The sequence below is a fragment of the Mirounga angustirostris genome, unplaced genomic scaffold, assembly GCF_029215605.1.
Source record: "Mirounga angustirostris isolate CCGP_5_RB_7025 unplaced genomic scaffold, mMirAng1.0.hap1 SCAF_6, whole genome shotgun sequence".
NCBI classification, from domain to species: Eukaryota; Metazoa; Chordata; class Mammalia; order Carnivora; family Phocidae; genus Mirounga; species Mirounga angustirostris.
In genome coordinates, this window is record NW_026991714.1 from 145703671 (window position 1) to 145721523 (window position 17853).

General features: G+C 50.3%; 1 protein-coding gene across 1 annotated transcript in view; it reads left to right on the forward strand.

Moving 5' to 3' along the window:
* The window catches only part of DMBT1 (deleted in malignant brain tumors 1), a 72369-nt gene that overhangs the window by 39010 nt on the left and 15506 nt on the right, over positions 1 to 17853 (forward strand). The window contains exons 16-26 of the mRNA XM_064595547.1: positions 895 to 1239; positions 1503 to 1538; positions 3927 to 4250; positions 5203 to 5232; positions 6961 to 7305; positions 7569 to 7604; positions 10001 to 10324; positions 11277 to 11306; positions 12167 to 12208; positions 13031 to 13354; positions 14399 to 14431. Of these exons, the coding sequence (XP_064451617.1) occupies positions 895 to 1239; positions 1503 to 1538; positions 3927 to 4250; positions 5203 to 5232; positions 6961 to 7305; positions 7569 to 7604; positions 10001 to 10324; positions 11277 to 11306; positions 12167 to 12208; positions 13031 to 13354; positions 14399 to 14431 (1869 nt within the window). The remainder of the gene's footprint in view (positions 1 to 894; positions 1240 to 1502; positions 1539 to 3926; positions 4251 to 5202; positions 5233 to 6960; positions 7306 to 7568; positions 7605 to 10000; positions 10325 to 11276; positions 11307 to 12166; positions 12209 to 13030; positions 13355 to 14398; positions 14432 to 17853) is intronic.

Consider the following 17853-nt stretch of genomic DNA (forward strand, 5'->3'; position numbering starts at 1 on the left):
TCTGTCTTTTCCCTCTGCTGCCTCTTCCAGGCACCTGGCCCACCTCATCCATACCTGTAGGAATAACAACAGGTAAATATTCCCATCCATCCTCCCTGGCTCATATTCTCCTTCGGTGTAAAGTTTGGGATTGGTAATGACAGGAGGAATCTCAGGGTGTTCCTTTACTTATCTTTGTCCCTTGTGTGTGTGTGTGTGTGTGAGAGAGAGAGAGAGTGTGTGAGTGTGTGTGAGTGTGTGTGTGTGTGTGTGTGTAGGATGGGAGGTGGTGAAGGAGTCGCTGAATATACGAGATCTGAGGTCTGATCTTACGGGGTGGCCACCTGACTCCACCGGGATCCTGAGCTGATGTTCAGTGACGATCCTCCTCCAGGTGCTCAGTGTAAACCCTGGAGGCCTCTCAAGTGCTGCTGGGACCTTGGTTGTGCCTCCCAGGCCACAGGGTACAGCCCCGGGAAGACAGGGGCAATGTGCTGGTACTGCACCCTTCTTGCCGAGGTGCCATCATGTCCTGGGACTTTGCCAGAACCCAGCCTGGACCTCACAGGAGCCAATAAGCTGCCCAACAGGGCAGTGGCCTTGGCCTGCCCTTGGTCTGCCCTTGGTAGCTATGGGGCTCCATCCTCAGTGTGCCCAGTGTGGTGTGGGTTTGTCTTCGCCCTCTCCTCCATGGGTCATCGGGTGCTTCCCTGCCTCGGAGCATCCTTAGGCCTGGGCTGAGGAGGATGTCTCTGCTCCTTTCCCTGTGATGAAGATTAACCTCTGGGCATGTTCAAAGGTGACCACCTGCCCAGGGGCCGTTGGCCAGGAGGAAGCCCCTGAGTCTGGAACATGCCGTAAGCCTATGACCTTAAGACAGACATGGACAGGAGGTCTTGTTCTTTGTCCTGCTAGGGAATGAAACGGGTTTGGCGCTGAGGCTGGTGAACGGAGGGGACCGGTGTCAGGGCCGCGTGGAGGTCCTGTACCGAGGCTCCTGGGGCACCGTGTGTGACGACAGCTGGGACACCAATGACGCCAACGTGGTCTGCAGGCAGCTGGGCTGTGGCTGGGCCACTTCGGCCCCTGGAAGTGCCCGGTTTGGTGAGGGCTCAGGGCCCATTGTGCTGGACGACGTGGGCTGCTCTGGGCATGAGTCCTACCTGTGGCGCTGCCCCCACAGTGGCTGGAACTCGCACAACTGCAGGCACTCGGAGGATGCGGGCGTCATCTGCTCAGGTGAACCTCAAAAATACCCGGGTCCCCCTTTCATGGTGGTTGTTACTGAGAGCAAATGCTCTCATTCCTGCTCCAAAGTCCCCACCTGAGCCTCTCCCGGATATGCTGTGCCTCCCAAACTTCTCTGGGCGCAGCTGGCTCCCCAAGGGCCACAGTGAGTGAAGAGCACTGGCAGGTCCCCTCCCTCCTGGACCGATATTGCGTTGGAGCATCAATAGCACAGGGATGGGGAACGGACCGTCCGCCATTCAGTGGGTAGTCACAAGGAACCCCCTTTTGCTCAGCAGGATCATCTGCTGAGTCCACACCCCTCTTCCCAGGTCTTCCTTCTCAAAGCACACTTAGTGGCAATGTGGTTGGAAAATGAACCACCTTCGCTCCTTCATGGTTGCATTCTTCTGGGTCCTCCTTGCAGCCGACTCAGGGAACAGGATTGCAGCCTACATTGTGAATTTGGGAGGGCAGTGAAGAACAGCTGGGAAGAGGGATACTGTGTAGGGAATGGCAGGTTGGCGGTACAGTGAAAGCTAAAGAGCCAGATGTAAATGTGGATCCTGAGCCTTGCCCACTGCAGAAAGGCTGAGAAACCGTGTAATGCCTCAGAGCATTGCAATTGTGTTGTTGTAATTAGTGTTTTTCTATATCAACTCCCTACCCTCCTTCTTGCTGACCCATGCGGAGTGAATTCAATGGCTTCCTTGGTCTGTCCCTCTCCTGGCATTGGCATTCTGCCTCCTGAACCATCATCTCTCAAGTCCAGGAATGCAATCAATGGCAGTGGGACATATGGTTGGACTCTGAGAGCATGGAGAGATTGATGGTGGGCCCTGGCTTGTCTACCCAATAGCACATGGAAGCGTGATCCTACAAGGGATAGGCTGAGTTTCCGGGTCCTTTGATCTGGTTGTGACCCCTGTGTTCTTAGTGTCTGACTTGTGTTTCTTTCTCACAGCTGCTTGGCCGCAGTCCACAACCCAGCCAGGTGAGTCCTCAGCCACCCTATTTGGAATGTCTCTTGGTTCCTGTGGCACCCTGCCCTGTTCCCACTAGTCTTGGTGAACCACTTCTCTTTGTATCAAACCTGTGTACAGCTTTCTTCCTACCCCCTTTCCCAAGGGTCTCCAGCAAGCTGTTCTTAGCTAGACTTGGGACTCAGAGGACACAAAGAGTCCCATCTTTCCATCAGTCCATGAGTTTTCTTCTAGTCTGTCAAAGTGTCCTAAAAGATAGCTGCGTGTAGGTACCCGACAACTGACCAAGTGTGCCATGACTTTCAGATGGAATGCAATCTGGGATGACAATTTGAATTGGAGAATGGACGGTGATGAGCACTGACCTCGTATTGAAGGGCAGTCCGAATAGGCTCGATCACTTCTTTTGCTCATTGTTTAATACAGCCTCAGATTCATCAGGGTCCAAAGTATGTATCCAAAGTGGCAGGGACAGAGCCCAAGGGATCACAGTGTAATGATTTATGGTGTGTTCCAGGTGCCAGGATACTTGATTGGTTCCAGGTGGGCCTACTGTGCCCCTGACCCTTTCTGTCCAAGCTTCAGAGTGTGGCAGACCCTTCAGACATGTATGTCTTGAGTAGGGATGTGGCAAAGTTTTCAAAGGGAGAATGGACCTGCCAGGCTCAGAGATGGCTGTGGAGGGTCCAGGTTGTCCTCCTGAATGGACTTCATCCCAAGGGAAGTTATTGAGCAAGCGCTTGCTTAGCACACACGGATGGAAGATGGCAAAAAGCAGTGTGCAATTGCCACGATTCCCGCCAAAAACTCTTTTCAAAGACTGTTTTCCATGATGTGTAACTCTGTCTTTTCCCTCTGTTGCCTCTTCCAGGCACCTGGCCCACCTCATCCATACCTGTAGGAATAACAACAGGTAAATATTCCCATCCATCCTCCCTGGCTCATATTCTCCTTCGGTGTAAAGTTTGGGATTGGTAATGACAGGAGGAATCTCAGGGTGTTCCTTTACTTATCTTTGTGCCTTGTGTGTGTGTGTGTGTGAGAGAGAGAGAGAGTGTGTGAGTGTGTGTGTGTGTGTGTGTGTGTGTGTGTGTGTGTAGGATGGGAGGTGGTGAAGGAGTCGCTGAATATACGAGATCTGAGGTCTGATCTTACGGGGTGGCCACCTGACTCCACCGGGATCCTGAGCTGATGTTCAGTGACGATCCTCCTCCAGGTGCTCAGTGTAAACCCTGGAGGCCTCTCAAGTGCTGCTGGGACCTTGGTTGTGCCTCCCAGGCCACAGGGTACAGCCCCGGGAAGACAGGGGCAATGTGCTGGTACTGCACCCTTCTTGCCGAGGTGCCATCATGTCCTGGGACTTTGCCAGAACCCAGCCAGGACCTCACAGGAGCCAATAAGCTGCCCAACAGGGCAGTGGCCTTGGCCTGCCCTTGGTCTGCCCTTGGTAGCTATGGGGCTCCATCCTCAGTGTGCCCAGTGTGGTGTGGGTTTGTCTTCGCCCTCTCCTCCATGGGTCATCGGGTGCTTCCCTGCCTCGGAGCATCCTTAGGCCTGGGCTGAGGAGGATGTCTCTGCTCCTTTCCCTGTGATGAAGATTAACCTCTGGGCATGTTCAAAGGTGACCACCTGCCCAGGGGCCGTTGGCCAGGAGGAAGCCCCTGAGTCTGGAACATGCCGTAAGCCTATGACCTTAAGACAGACATGGACAGGAGGTCTTGTTCTTTGTCCTGCTAGGGAATGAAACGGGTTTGGCGCTGAGGCTGGTGAACGGAGGGGACCGGTGTCAGGGCCGCGTGGAGGTCCTGTACCGAGGCTCCTGGGGCACCGTGTGTGACGACGGCTGGGACACCAATGACGCCAACGTGGTCTGCAGGCAGCTGGGCTGTGGCTGGGCCACTTCGGCCCCTGGAAGTGCCCGGTTTGGTGAGGGCTCAGGGCCCATTGTGCTGGACGACGTGGGCTGCTCTGGGCATGAGTCCTACCTGTGGCGCTGCCCCCACAGTGGCTGGAACTCGCACAACTGCAGGCACTCGGAGGATGCGGGCGTCATCTGCTCAGGTGAACCTCAAAAATACCCGGGTCCCCCTTTCATGGTGGTTGTTACTGAGAGCAAATGCTCTCATTCCTGCTCCAAAGTCCCCACCTGAGCCTCTCCCGGATATGCTGTGCCTCCCAAACTTCTCTGGGCGCAGCTGGCTCCCCAAGGGCCACAGTGAGTGAAGAGCACTGGCAGGTCCCCTCCCTCCTGGACCGATATTGCGTTGGAGCATCAATAGCACAGGGATGGGGAACGGACCGTCCGCCATTCAGTGGGTAGTCACAAGGAACCCCCTTTTGCTCAGCAGGATCATCTGCTGAGTCCACACCCCTCTTCCCAGGTCTTCCTTCTCAAAGCACACTTAGTGGCAATGTGGTTGGAAAATGAACCACCTTCGCTCCTTCATGGTTGCATTCTTCTGGGTCCTCCTTGCAGCCGACTCAGGGAACAGGATTGCAGCCTACATTGTGAATTTGGGAGGGCAGTGAAGAACAGCTGGGAAGAGGGATACTGTGTAGGGAATGGCAGGTTGGCGGTACAGTGAAAGCTAAAGAGCCAGATGTAAATGTGGATCCTGAGCCTTGCCCACTGCAGAAAGGCTGAGAAACCGTGTAATGCCTCAGAGCATTGCAATTGTGTTGTTGTAATTAGTGTTTTTCTATATCAACTCCCTACCCTCCTTCTTGCTGACCCATGCGGAGTGAATTCAATGGCTTCCTTGGTCTGTCCCTCTCCTGGCATTGGCATTCTGCCTCCTGAACCATCATCTCTCAAGTCCAGGAATGCAATCAATGGCAGTGGGACATATGGTTGGACTCTGAGAGCATGGAGAGATTGATGGTGGGCCCTGGCTTGTCTACCCAATAGCACATGGAAGCGTGATCCTACAAGGGATAGGCTGAGTTTCCGGATCCTTTGATCTGGTTGTGACCCCTGTGTTCTTAGTGTCTGACTTGTGTTTCTTTCTCACAGCTGCTTGGCCGCAGTCCACAACCCAGCCAGGTGAGTCCTCAGCCACCCTATTTGGAATGTCTCTTGGTTCCTGTGGCACCCTGCCCTGTTCCCACTAGTCTTGGTGAACCACTTCTCTTTGTATCAAACCTGTGTACAGCTTTCTTCCTACCCCCTTTCCCAAGGGTCTCCAGCAAGCTGTTCTTAGCTAGACTTGGGACTCAGAGGACACAAAGAGTCCCATCTTTCCATCAGTCCATGAGTTTTCTTCTAGTCTGTCAAAGTGTCCTAAAAGATAGCTGCGTGTAGGTACCCGACAACTGACCAAGTGTGCCATGACTTTCAGATGGAATGCAATCTGGGATGACAATTTGAATTGGAGAATGGACGGTGATGAGCACTGACCTCGTATTGAAGGGCAGTCCGAATAGGCTCGATCACTTCTTTTGCTCATTGTTTAATACAGCCTCAGATTCATCAGGGTCCAAAGTATGTATCCAAAGTGGCAGGGACAGAGCCCAAGGGATCACAGTGTAATGATTTATGGTGTGTTCCAGGTGCCAGGATACTTGATTGGTTCCAGGTGGGCCTACTGTGCCCCTGACCCTTTCTGTCCAAGCTTCAGAGTGTGGCAGACCCTTCAGACATGTATGTCTTGAGTAGGGATGTGGCAAAGTTTTCAAAGGGAGAATGGACCTGCCAGGCTCAGAGATGGCTGTGGAGGGTCCAGGTTGTCCTCCTGAATGGACTTCATCCCAAGGGAAGTTATTGAGCAAGCGCTTGCTTAGCACACACGGATGGAAGATGGCAAAAAGCAGTGTGCAATTGCCACGATTCCCGCCAAAAACTCTTTTCAAAGACTGTTTTCCATGATGTGTAACTCTGTCTTTTCCCTCTGTTGCCTCTTCCAGGCACCTGGCCCACCTCATCCATACCTGTAGGAATAACAACAGGTAAATATTCCCATCCATCCTCCCTGGCTCATATTCTCCTTCGGTGTAAAGTTTGGGATTGGTAATGACAGGAGGAATCTCAGGGTGTTCCTTTACTTATCTTTGTCCCTTGTGTGTGTGTGTGTGAGAGAGAGAGAGAGAGTGTGTGAGTGTGTGTGTGTGTGTGTGTGTGTGTGTGTGTGTGTGTGTAGGATGGGAGGTGGTGAAGGAGTCGCTGAATATACGAGATCTGAGGTCTGATCTTACGGGGTGGCCACCTGACTCCACCGGGATCCTGAGCTGATGTTCAGTGACGATCCTCCTCCAGGTGCTCAGTGTAAACCCTGGAGGCCTCTCAAGTGCTGCTGGGACCTTGGTTGTGCCTCCCAGGCCACAGGGTACAGCCCCGGGAAGACGGGCAATGTGCTGGTACTGCACCCTTCTTGCCGAGGTGCCATCATGTCCTGGGACTTTGCCAGAACCCAGCCAGGACCTCACAGGAGCCAATAAGCTGCCCAACAGGGCAGTGGCCTTGGCCTGCCCTTGGTCTGCCCTTGGTAGCTATGGGGCTCCATCCTCAGTGTGCCCAGTGTGGTGTGGGTTTGTCTTCGCCCTCTCCTCCATGGGTCATCGGGTGCTTCCCTGCCTCGGAGCATCCTTAGGCCTGGGCTGAGGAGGATGTCTCTGCTCCTTTCCCTGTGATGAAGATTAACCTCTGGGCATGTTCAAAGGTGACCACCTGCCCAGGGGCCGTTGGCCAGGAGGAAGCCCCTGAGTCTGGAACATGCCGTAAGCCTATGACCTTAAGACAGACATGGACAGGAGGTCTTGTTCTTTGTCCTGCTAGGGAATGAAACGGGTTTGGCGCTGAGGCTGGTGAACGGAGGGGACCGGTGTCAGGGCCGCGTGGAGGTCCTGTACCGAGGCTCCTGGGGCACCGTGTGTGACGACAGCTGGGACACCAATGACGCCAACGTGGTCTGCAGGCAGCTGGGCTGTGGCTGGGCCACTTCGGCCCCTGGAAGTGCCCGGTTTGGTGAGGGCTCAGGGCCCATTGTGCTGGACGACGTGGGCTGTTCTGGGCATGAGTCCTACCTGTGGCGCTGCCCCCACAGTGGCTGGAACTCGCACAACTGCAGGCACTCGGAGGATGCGGGCGTCATCTGCTCAGGTGAACCTCAAAAATACCCGGGTCCCCCTTTCATGGTGGTTGTTACTGAGAGCAAATGCTCTCATTCCTGCTCCAAAGTCCCCACCTGAGCCTCTCCCGGATACGCTGTGCCTCCCAAACTTCTCTGGGCGCAGCTGGCTCCCCAAGGGCCACAGTGAGTGAAGAGCACTGGCAGGTCCCCTCCCTCCTGGACCGATATTGCGTTGGAGCATCAATAGCACAGGGATGGGGAACGGACCGTCCGCCATTCAGTGGGTAGTCACAAGGAACCCCCTTTTGCTCAGCAGGATCATCTGCTGAGTCCACACCCCTCTTCCCAGGTCTTCCTTCTCAAAGCACACTTAGTGGCAATGTGGTTGGAAAATGAACCACCTTCGCTCCTTCATGGTTGCATTCTTCTGGGTCCTCCTTGCAGCCGACTCAGGGAACAGGATTGCAGCCTACATTGTGAATTTGGGAGGGCAGTGAAGAACAGCTGGGAAGAGGGATACTGTGTAGGGAATGGCAGGTTGGCGGTACAGTGAAAGCTAAAGAGCCAGATGTAAATGTGGATCCTGAGCCTTGCCCACTGCAGAAAGGCTGAGAAACCGTGTAATGCCTCAGAGCATTGCAATTGTGTTGTTGTAATTAGTGTTTTTCTATATCAACTCCCTACCCTCCTTCTTGCTGACCCATGCGGAGTGAATTCAATGGCTTCCTTGGTCTGTCCCTCTCCTGGCATTGGCATTCTGCCTCCTGAACCATCATCTCTCAAGTCCAGGAATGCAATCAATGGCAGTGGGACATATGGTTGGACTCTGAGAGCATGGAGAGATTGATGGTGGGCCCTGGCTTGTCTACCCAATAGCACATGGAAGCGTGATCCTACAAGGGATAGGCTGAGTTTCCGGGTCCTTTGATCTGGTTGTGACCCCTGTGTTCTTAGTGTCTGACTTGTGTTTCTTTCTCACAGCTGCTTGGCCGCAGTCCACAACCCAGCCAGGTGAGTCCTCAGCCACCCTATTTGGAATGTCTCTTGGTTCCTGTGGCACCCTGCCCTGTTCCCACTAGTCTTGGTGAACCACTTCTCTTTGTATCAAACCTGTGTGCAGCTTTCTTCCTACCTCCCTTTCCCAGGGGGCTCCAGCAAGCTGTTCTTAGCTAGACTTGGGACTCAGAGGACACAAAGAGTCCCATCTTTCCATCAGTCCATGAGTTTTCATCTAGTCTGTCAAAGTGTCCCAAAAGATAGCTGCGTGTAGGTACCCGACAACTGACCAAGTGTGCCATGACTTTCAGATGGAATGCAATCTGGGATGACAATTTGAATTGGAGAATGGACCGTGATGAGCACTGACCTCGTATTGAAAGGCAGTCCGAATAGGCTCGATCACTTCTTTTGCTCATTGTTTAATACAGCCTCAGATTCATCAGGGTCCAAAGTATGTATCCAAAGTGGCAGGGACAGAGCCCAAGGGATCACAGTGTAATGATTTATGGTGTGTTCCAGGTGCCAGGATACTTGATTGGTTCCAGGTGGGCCTACTGTGCCCCTGACCCTTTCTGTCCAAGCTTCAGAGTGTGGCAGACCCTTCAGACATGTATGTCTTGAGTAGGGATGTGGCAAAGTTTTCAAAGGGAGAATGGACCTGCCAGGCTCAGAGATGGCTGTGGAGGGTCCAGGTTGTCCTCCTGAATGGACTTCATCCCAAGGGAAGTTATTGAGCAAGCGCTTGCTTAGCACACACGGATGGAAGATGGCAAAAAGCAGTGTGCAATTGCCACGATTCCCGCCAAAAACTCTTTTCAAAGACTGTTTTCCATGATGTGTAACTCTGTCTTTTCCCTCTGCTGCCTCTTCCAGGCACCTGGCCCACCTCATCCATACCTGTAGGAATAACAACAGGTAAATATTCCCATCCATCCTCCCTGGCTCATATTCTCCTTCGGTGTAAAGTTTGGGATTGGTAATGACAGGAGGAATCTCAGGGTGTTCCTTTACTTATCTTTGTCCCTTGTGTGTGTGTGTGTGTGTGAGAGAGAGAGAGAGTTGTGAGTGTGTGTGAGTGTGTGTGTGTGTGTGTGTGTGTGTGTGTGTAGGATGGGAGGTGGTGAAGGAGTCGCTGAATATACGAGATCTGAGGTCTGATCTTACGGGGTGGCCACCTGACTCCACCGGGATCCTGAGCTGATGTTCAGTGACGATCCTCCTCCAGGTGCTCAGTGTAAACCCTGGAGGCCTCTCAAGTGCTGCTGGGACCTTGGTTGTGCCTCCCAGGCCACAGGGTACAGCCCCGGGAAGACAGGGGCAATGTGCTGGTACTGCACCCTTCTTGCCGAGGTGCCATCATGTCCTGGGACTTTGCCAGAACCCAGCCAGGACCTCACAGGAGCCAATAAGCTGCCCAACAGGGCAGTGGCCTTGGCCTGCCCTTGGTCTGCCCTTGGTAGCTATGGGGCTCCATCCTCAGTGTGCCCAGTGTGGTGTGGGTTTGTCTTCGCCCTCTCCTCCATGGGTCATCGGGTGCTTCCCTGCCTCGGAGCATCCTTAGGCCTGGGCTGAGGAGGATGTCTCTGCTCCTTTCCCTGTGATGAAGATTAACCTCTGGGCATGTTCAAAGGTGACCACCTGCCCAGGGGCCGTTGGCCAGGAGGAAGCCCCTGAGTCTGGAACATGCCGTAAGCCTATGACCTTAAGACAGACATGGACAGGAGGTCTTGTTCTTTGTCCTGCTAGGGAATGAAACGGGTTTGGCGCTGAGGCTGGTGAACGGAGGGGACCGGTGTCAGGGCCGCGTGGAGGTCCTGTACCGAGGCTCCTGGGGCACCGTGTGTGATGACGGCTGGGACACCAATGACGCCAACGTGGTCTGCAGGCAGCTGGGCTGTGGCTGGGCCACTTCGGCCCCTGGAAGTGCCCGGTTTGGTGAGGGCTCAGGGCCCATTGTGCTGGACGACGTGGGCTGCTCTGGGCATGAGTCCTACCTGTGGCGCTGCCCCCACAGTGGCTGGAACTCGCACAACTGCAGGCACTCGGAGGATGCGGGCGTCATCTGCTCAGGTGAACCTCAAAAATACCCGGGTCCCCCTTTCATGGTGGTTGTTACTGAGAGCAAATGCTCTCATTCCTGCTCCAAAGTCCCCACCTGAGCCTCTCCCGGATATGCTGTGCCTCCCAAACTTCTCTGGGCGCAGCTGGCTCCCCAAGGGCCACAGTGAGTGAAGAGCACTGGCAGGTCCCCTCCCTCCTGGACCGATATTGCGTTGGAGCATCAATAGCACAGGGATGGGGAACGGACCGTCCGCCATTCAGTGGGTAGTCACAAGGAACCCCCTTTTGCTCAGCAGGATCATCTGCTGAGTCCACACCCCTCTTCCCAGGTCTTCCTTCTCAAAGCACACTTAGTGGCAATGTGGTTGGAAAATGAACCACCTTCGCTCCTTCATGGTTGCATTCTTCTGGGTCCTCCTTGCAGCCGACTCAGGGAACAGGATTGCAGCCTACATTGTGAATTTGGGAGGGCAGTGAAGAACAGCTGGGAAGAGGGATACTGTGTAGGGAATGGCAGGTTGGCGGTACAGTGAAAGCTAAAGAGCCAGATGTAAATGTGGATCCTGAGCCTTGCCCACTGCAGAAAGGCTGAGAAACCGTGTAATGCCTCAGAGCATTGCAATTGTGTTGTTGTAATTAGTGTTTTTCTATATCAACTCCCTACCCTCCTTCTTGCTGACCCATGCGGAGTGAATTCAATGGCTTCCTTGGTCTGTCCCTCTCCTGGCATTGGCATTCTGCCTCCTGAACCATCATCTCTCAAGTCCAGGAATGCAATCAATGGCAGTGGGACATATGGTTGGACTCTGAGAGCATGGAGAGATTGATGGTGGGCCCTGGCTTGTCTACCCAATAGCACATGGAAGCGTGATCCTACAAGGGATAGGCTGAGTTTCCGGGTCCTTTGATCTGGTTGTGACCCCTGTGTTCTTAGTGTCTGACTTGTGTTTCTTTCTCACAGCTGCTTGGCCGCAGTCCACAACCCAGCCAGGTGAGTCCTCAGCCACCCTATTTGGAATGTCTCTTGGTTCCTGTGGCACCCTGCCCTGTTCCCACTAGTCTTGGTGAACCACTTCTCTTTGTATCAAACCTGTGTACAGCTTTCTTCCTACCCCCTTTCCCAAGGGTCTCCAGCCAGCTGTTCTTAGCTAGACTTGGGACTCAGAGGACACAAAGAGTCCCATCTTTCCATCAGTCCATGAGTTTTCTTCTAGTCTGTCAAAGTGTCCTAAAAGATAGCTGCGTGTAGGTACCCGACAACTGACCAAGTGTGCCATGACTTTCAGATGGAATGCAATCTGGGATGACAATTTGAATTGGAGAATGGACGGTGATGAGCACTGACCTCGTATTGAAGGGCAGTCCGAATAGGCTCGATCACTTCTTTTGCTCATTGTTTAATACAGCCTCAGATTCATCAGGGTCCAAAGTATGTATCCAAAGTGGCAGGGACAGAGCCCAAGGGATCACAGTGTAATGATTTATGGTGTGTTCCAGGTGCCAGGATACTTGATTGGTTCCAGGTGGGCCTACTGTGCCCCTGACCCTTTCTGTCCAAGCTTCAGAGTGTGGCAGACCCTTCAGACATGTATGTCTTGAGTAGGGATGTGGCAAAGTTTTCAAAGGGAGAATGGACCTGCCAGGCTCAGAGATGGCTGTGGAGGGTCCAGGTTGTCCTCCTGAATGGACTTCATCCCAAGGGAAGTTATTGAGCAAGCGCTTGCTTAGCACACACGGATGGAAGATGGCAAAAAGCAGTGTGCAATTGCCACGATTCCCGCCAAAAACTCTTTTCAAAGACTGTTTTCCATGATGTGTAACTCTGTCTTTTCCCTCTGTTGCCTCTTCCAGGCACCTGGCCCACCTCATCCATACCTGTAGGAATAACAACAGGTAAATATTCCCATCCATCCTCCCTGGCTCATATTCTCCTTCGGTGTAAAGTTTGGGATTGGTAATGACAGGAGGAATCTCAGGGTGTTCCTTTACTTATCTTTGTGCCTTGTGTGTGTGTGTGTGTGAGAGAGAGAGAGAGTGTGTGAGTGTGTGTGTGTGTGTGTGTGTGTGTGTGTGTGTAGGATGGGAGGTGGTGAAGGAGTCGCTGAATATACGAGATCTGAGGTCTGATCTTACGGGATGGCCACCTGACTCCACCGGGATCCTGAGCTGATGTTCAGTGACGATCCTCCTCCAGGTGCTCAGTGTAAACCCTGGAGGCCTCTCAAGTGCTGCTGGGACCTTGGTTGTGCCTCCCAGGCCACAGGGTACAGCCCCGGGAAGACAGGGGCAATGTGCTGGTACTGCACCCTTCTTGCCGAGGTGCCATCATGTCCTGGGACTTTGCCAGAACCCAGCCAGGACCTCACAGGAGCCAATAAGCTGCCCAACAGGGCAGTGGCCTTGGCCTGCCCTTGGTCTGCCCTTGGTAGCTATGGGGCTCCATCCTCAGTGTGCCCAGTGTGGTGTGGGTTTGTCTTCGCCCTCTCCTCCATGGGTCATCGGGTGCTTCCCTGCCTCGGAGCATCCTTAGGCCTGGGCTGAGGAGGATGTCTCTGCTCCTTTCCCTGTGATGAAGATTAACCTCTGGGCATGTTCAAAGGTGACCACCTGCCCAGGGGCCGTTGGCCAGGAGGAAGCCCCTGAGTCTGGAACATGCCGTAAGCCTATGACCTTAAGACAGACATGGACAGGAGGTCTTGTTCTTTGTCCTGCTAGGGAATGAAGCAGGTTTGGCGCTGAGGCTGGTGAACGGAGGGGACCGGTGTCAGGGCCGCGTGGAGGTCCTGTACCGAGGCTCCTGGGGCACCGTGTGTGACGACGGCTGGGACACCAATGACGCCAACGTGGTCTGCAGGCAGCTGGAGTGTGGCTGGGCCATGTCGGCCCCAGGAAATGCCCGGTTTGGTGAGGGCTCAGGGCCCATTGTTCTGGATGACATGCGCTGCTCTGGCCATGAGTCCTACCTGTGGCGCTGCCCCCACAGTGGCTGGAACTCGCACAACTGCAGGCACTCGGAGGATGCGGGCGTCATCTGCTCAGGTGAACCTCAAAATTTTGAGCCTCTATTTTTGTTTGTTATATTCTCTGAAAAACTATTTTCTTTCACTGTTACCTCATCTTCCTGAGTTTTGCTGAAGGGCAGGCATTTTCCCTTATGGCTTGAGCGGAAAGTGCATCAGCAATCATTTTGATGTACTTGAATTTTATGGGAGGACTGCAGTATCTTAATAAGCCCGTAGAGCAGTCATGTATTAATGGGCATATAGGTCGTGAGAACAAATTCCTGCAATTGTTTTTTTGTGTGGAATCCTGCCCCTGAGGTTTACTTTTACACTTCAGGTCCTCAGGACCCCTTCCAGAACGTCTTTCTTAGTGATGGTGGGTGAAGCACTCAGCATTTCTGTGTCTTTGGATCCTGAGAGGCTTCTTTCTGCACATCCTTCACAGAGACTAATAATGTGTCCTCTTTTTTTCCAGCTGTACAAAACACTCCTACTACCCCAGGTGAGTAGCTGCATCCCAGCCCAGCATCATTCCTCACTGGAATTCTACTCTCATGTTTCTAGAAAGTGATGGAGAAGCCCAGGCTCTTCTCTTTGAGGACTCTGGTATTTGTTACTGTGACCAGCTGAGTCCCCAGGACTTTGGCTCCTACTTAGGTTGCCACTCTCTGCTGCCAGGGTTTGCTCAGAGAAGCTGTAGTGGAAGGATTTTTGTTCCCCTCTGGTCATTTCAGATGAAACTAAGTGTTCAAGTCAGAATTATGATCATTTGAGAAATACAACCAAATAAAACTCCTACCAATGCTTGTCTGTTCAAGAAATCCTTCACGTTGAGAGAGCAATCCGCAAGGTTTTCTTTACCCTACAGTGAAAATATTCAGTGCCAAGTATGTTGGGAAGTGCTAGCTCCATACTCTAGCCCATCTGGGCCATTCGCAGTGCAAACTGGAATTGTCCAGGCTCTGAGAAGTCCTCCAGTCAGGGATAGAATCATCTACAGTAACATTTCCATACCAAACTAATGACTACGGAATGAAACCTTTTCCAATAAAATCCTAAAATCACTTCATTTTCCTTCCAGATTGGTGGCACCCATCAACTATAACTAGTAATAGTAAGTATCACGGTTTTCCACCTGAGGGCTTGGGGTTCTCATCCCCAAGCAGACTGTCCATGGAGTACATATCTGTAAATGTACAGCCCAGTTCAACCTGTGCATACAACCTACCCAGACCTGCCCCACCCTACACTGTTCCAAAACTGCCCACACACAGCCTGCCTCTACCTTCCAGACACTCAGCCTTTTTTATCCCCCCTGCCAGGTGGATGACCTTTGTTATAATAAGGAGACCCACTTCCCCTTCTTTTAAGGAAATGAAATAAGTTGTTCTTCAAAGAATAGACTTAAAGGCTTTTATTTCTTGGTGTATCTCCGAAGCTTTGAGAGAAGGAAGGGAGACAATAAATGGATAATTTCACAAGTAATCAATCCTTCGCAAGTAAATTTTTCCTCGTGGCTATTGCTCAATAGCTTTCCATCACTCCTAAGAAATGATATGGCCACTTGTTTATGTCACTGACTATTTTCTTCCCATCATATTAAATGTCTGCTTTGTATTTCATTACACAGCTATGACCACGAATTAGTTTACTAGTCCCCTTGGACGTTTATGTTGTCTATATTTCCACATTGTTATGAAGGATCCTCTGACGTAGAATATTTTTGTAAGTCTTTGCATATCTCCCCAATTTTTCCTGGAGGAAAGAAATAAATTTACTGGACTAAAGTTAACATAGTCCTTGGTACATAGAATGTACTTAATAAATGCTACCTCTTCTTATGCTAAGTATTTGAAGGTCTTTGCTGTACATATGGTCTAATGGCCATCAAGAATGTTGTAAAATTTCAGAATGTTGAAAAAGAGAAAACAATCTCCTCCCTCAGGTAGCTCACAGTAGTAAGTACGTACTACTGAATTTATGATGTAATTACAGGTGTGACAGGTGCTTCAGAGGGGAAGTTCGGTGTGCAAAGAGGGCATATTCACAGAGATTTTACTTGATCGAGGGATTAGGGGAAGTTCTTCACGAAGTGCTGCTAATGCATCAGGACACAAGAGAGGCGGGCTCACTCGCTGACATGCCTTCCAGCCAGAAGGAACACTTTGTAGGCCTGGGTGGGAAGGAGCTTGGCTGTTGCCAGGTCATTCGGAGCTTTGTGCACAGGTTAGAACTCCTGACTTTATCCTAAGGACAGTCGGAGCTGTTGACAAGTTTTAAGCTGGAGAATTGCAAAATCAGAAGTCTGTTTGCAAAAGATCATCCTTGACTTTTATGCCAAACTGTGCACTTCCTGAGGGCAGAGAACATATCTGCCTTTTACCCTCTTGCATCCTTATTTCTAGCATTGTGTCTGGCATAACATAAATGTTTTCTAAAAAGAGTAAATGAATACATGAATGAATGGGTGAATATTTAATCATAATTGGCATTTTGATACATACACCAACATGCACACAGACACAAACGACAGCAGGCTTTATGCCCTATTTTATAACATTCATTTTCACATGAGTATAGAATACTTATTTTTATGTCCTTAACATTAGCATTTTTCAGGTATTGAAATTATTTTTACACCATATAGTTTACTGGGCACACAGTTTTCCATTCTATGGATATATCACGATTTAATTAAACCATTACTAATCACAGGACAAAAGAATTAATTCTTTCTAAGTCTATTTTATGTACTTAGGTAATCACATACAGTAACACTTTTATTTTATAATCGTCTCTATTATATTTTTAGAAATCTGTAATGCATACCGTTTGCTCTGAAACTTTGGCTTCATCTTTGATTACTTCCCAGTGTAGAAATAGAACTTATGGGTAGGCATATTTTAAAGGCTAAATTATCTTTAAGAAGCACCATTTTTCCACAGAAACAGAGGAAACATTTGCAAATCATACACCTGATAAGAGACTTGCATCTAGAATACATAAAGAACTTTTTACACGTCAATAATAAAAAGTCCAATAACCCAATGAAAGAATGAGCGCAGTAGCTGCATAGATATTTCTCCATGAAAGATATACAAATGGTCAATAAGCACATGCAAATATGGCCACTTGTTTATGTCATTGAATATTTTCAATGCAAATATGTCAAACATCACTAGCCATCAGGGAAACGCAAAGCAAATCTACAAAGAGATACGACTTCACACCTAGTAGTTTGGCTAGAATAAAAAAGTCGGATAATGGCAAGTGTTAGTGAGGATATGGAGAAGTCATAGCCCTCACACCCTGCTGATGGGAATATAAAATGGTACATCCACTGAGAAACAGTTTGGTGGCTCCTCAAAAAGTTAAACAGAGTTACCATATGACCCAGCAATTATAGTCCTGGGTATATACTCAGGAGAAAGCATGTATCCACACAGAAACTTACATATGAATGTTCACAGGTGGGCAGCTTTGTTCCTAATAACCCCAAAGTGGAAACCACCTGAATGTTCATCATGGTGAATGGATATACAAAATATGGTCCATCCATACAGCAGAATGTTACTTGGCAATAGAAGGAAGTGAAGTCCTGGTGCTTGTTCGTATACGCTACAAAAGGGACATACTTTGAAAACATGATGCTAAGCAAAAGAAGCCAGTCACAAAAGACCACATATTGTAAGACTGTATGGATATGATATGTCCAGAATAGACAAATCTGTAGAGACAGAAAGTAGACTAGCAATTGCCTTGGGCTGGGGGCAAACGAAGAGTGACTACTGTTGGGGACAGGGTTTCTCTCTGGAGTAACAAAAATCTTTTCGAATTGACTGCAGTGATGGTTGCAGCATTCTGAATATACTAAAAACCATGAAGCACTGGGTGTTATACGAAAACAATGAATCATGGATCACTACATCAAAAACTAATGATGTATTTGTATGGTGACATAACATAATAAAATAAAATTTAAAAAAAAATACTAAAAACCATTGAATTATACACTGTAGCAAAAATAAACAAAAAGAGCTGTGAATAAGGGAAGAGCCAGTTTCAATTTCTATCACCACTAAGTATCTAGATATTTTTTAACAGTCTATTAAACAGACCAACAAAAGTTTGAATGCTTAATATTATTTATCATTCTGTGATAAATTATATCAGCTGATACTGTTGGGGGCTTACTATGTGCCAGGCCCTGCTCTCAGGGTTCACGTGTATTATCTCATTTAATTCACCCAGGAATCTGATGAGGCAGACGTTATTAGCACTCCCATTTTTCAGATGAGGAAACTGAGGCAGAGAGTTTCAGTAACTTGCTCGAGATCGTGGATCTGATAAAGGCAGAGCCAAGATGCAAGCCCAGGCCTTCTGTGGCAGAAACCGTGCTGTCGACCCCACTTCCCACTACTGCTTGTCAACTGGCCGGAAACCCTAGGGAATAAGTTATATTGCAGAGTGCTCTCCACGGGCCAGCACTCCTGCTCAGCCAAGATGATCCCTGTGCTCCACCGAACAATGACAATA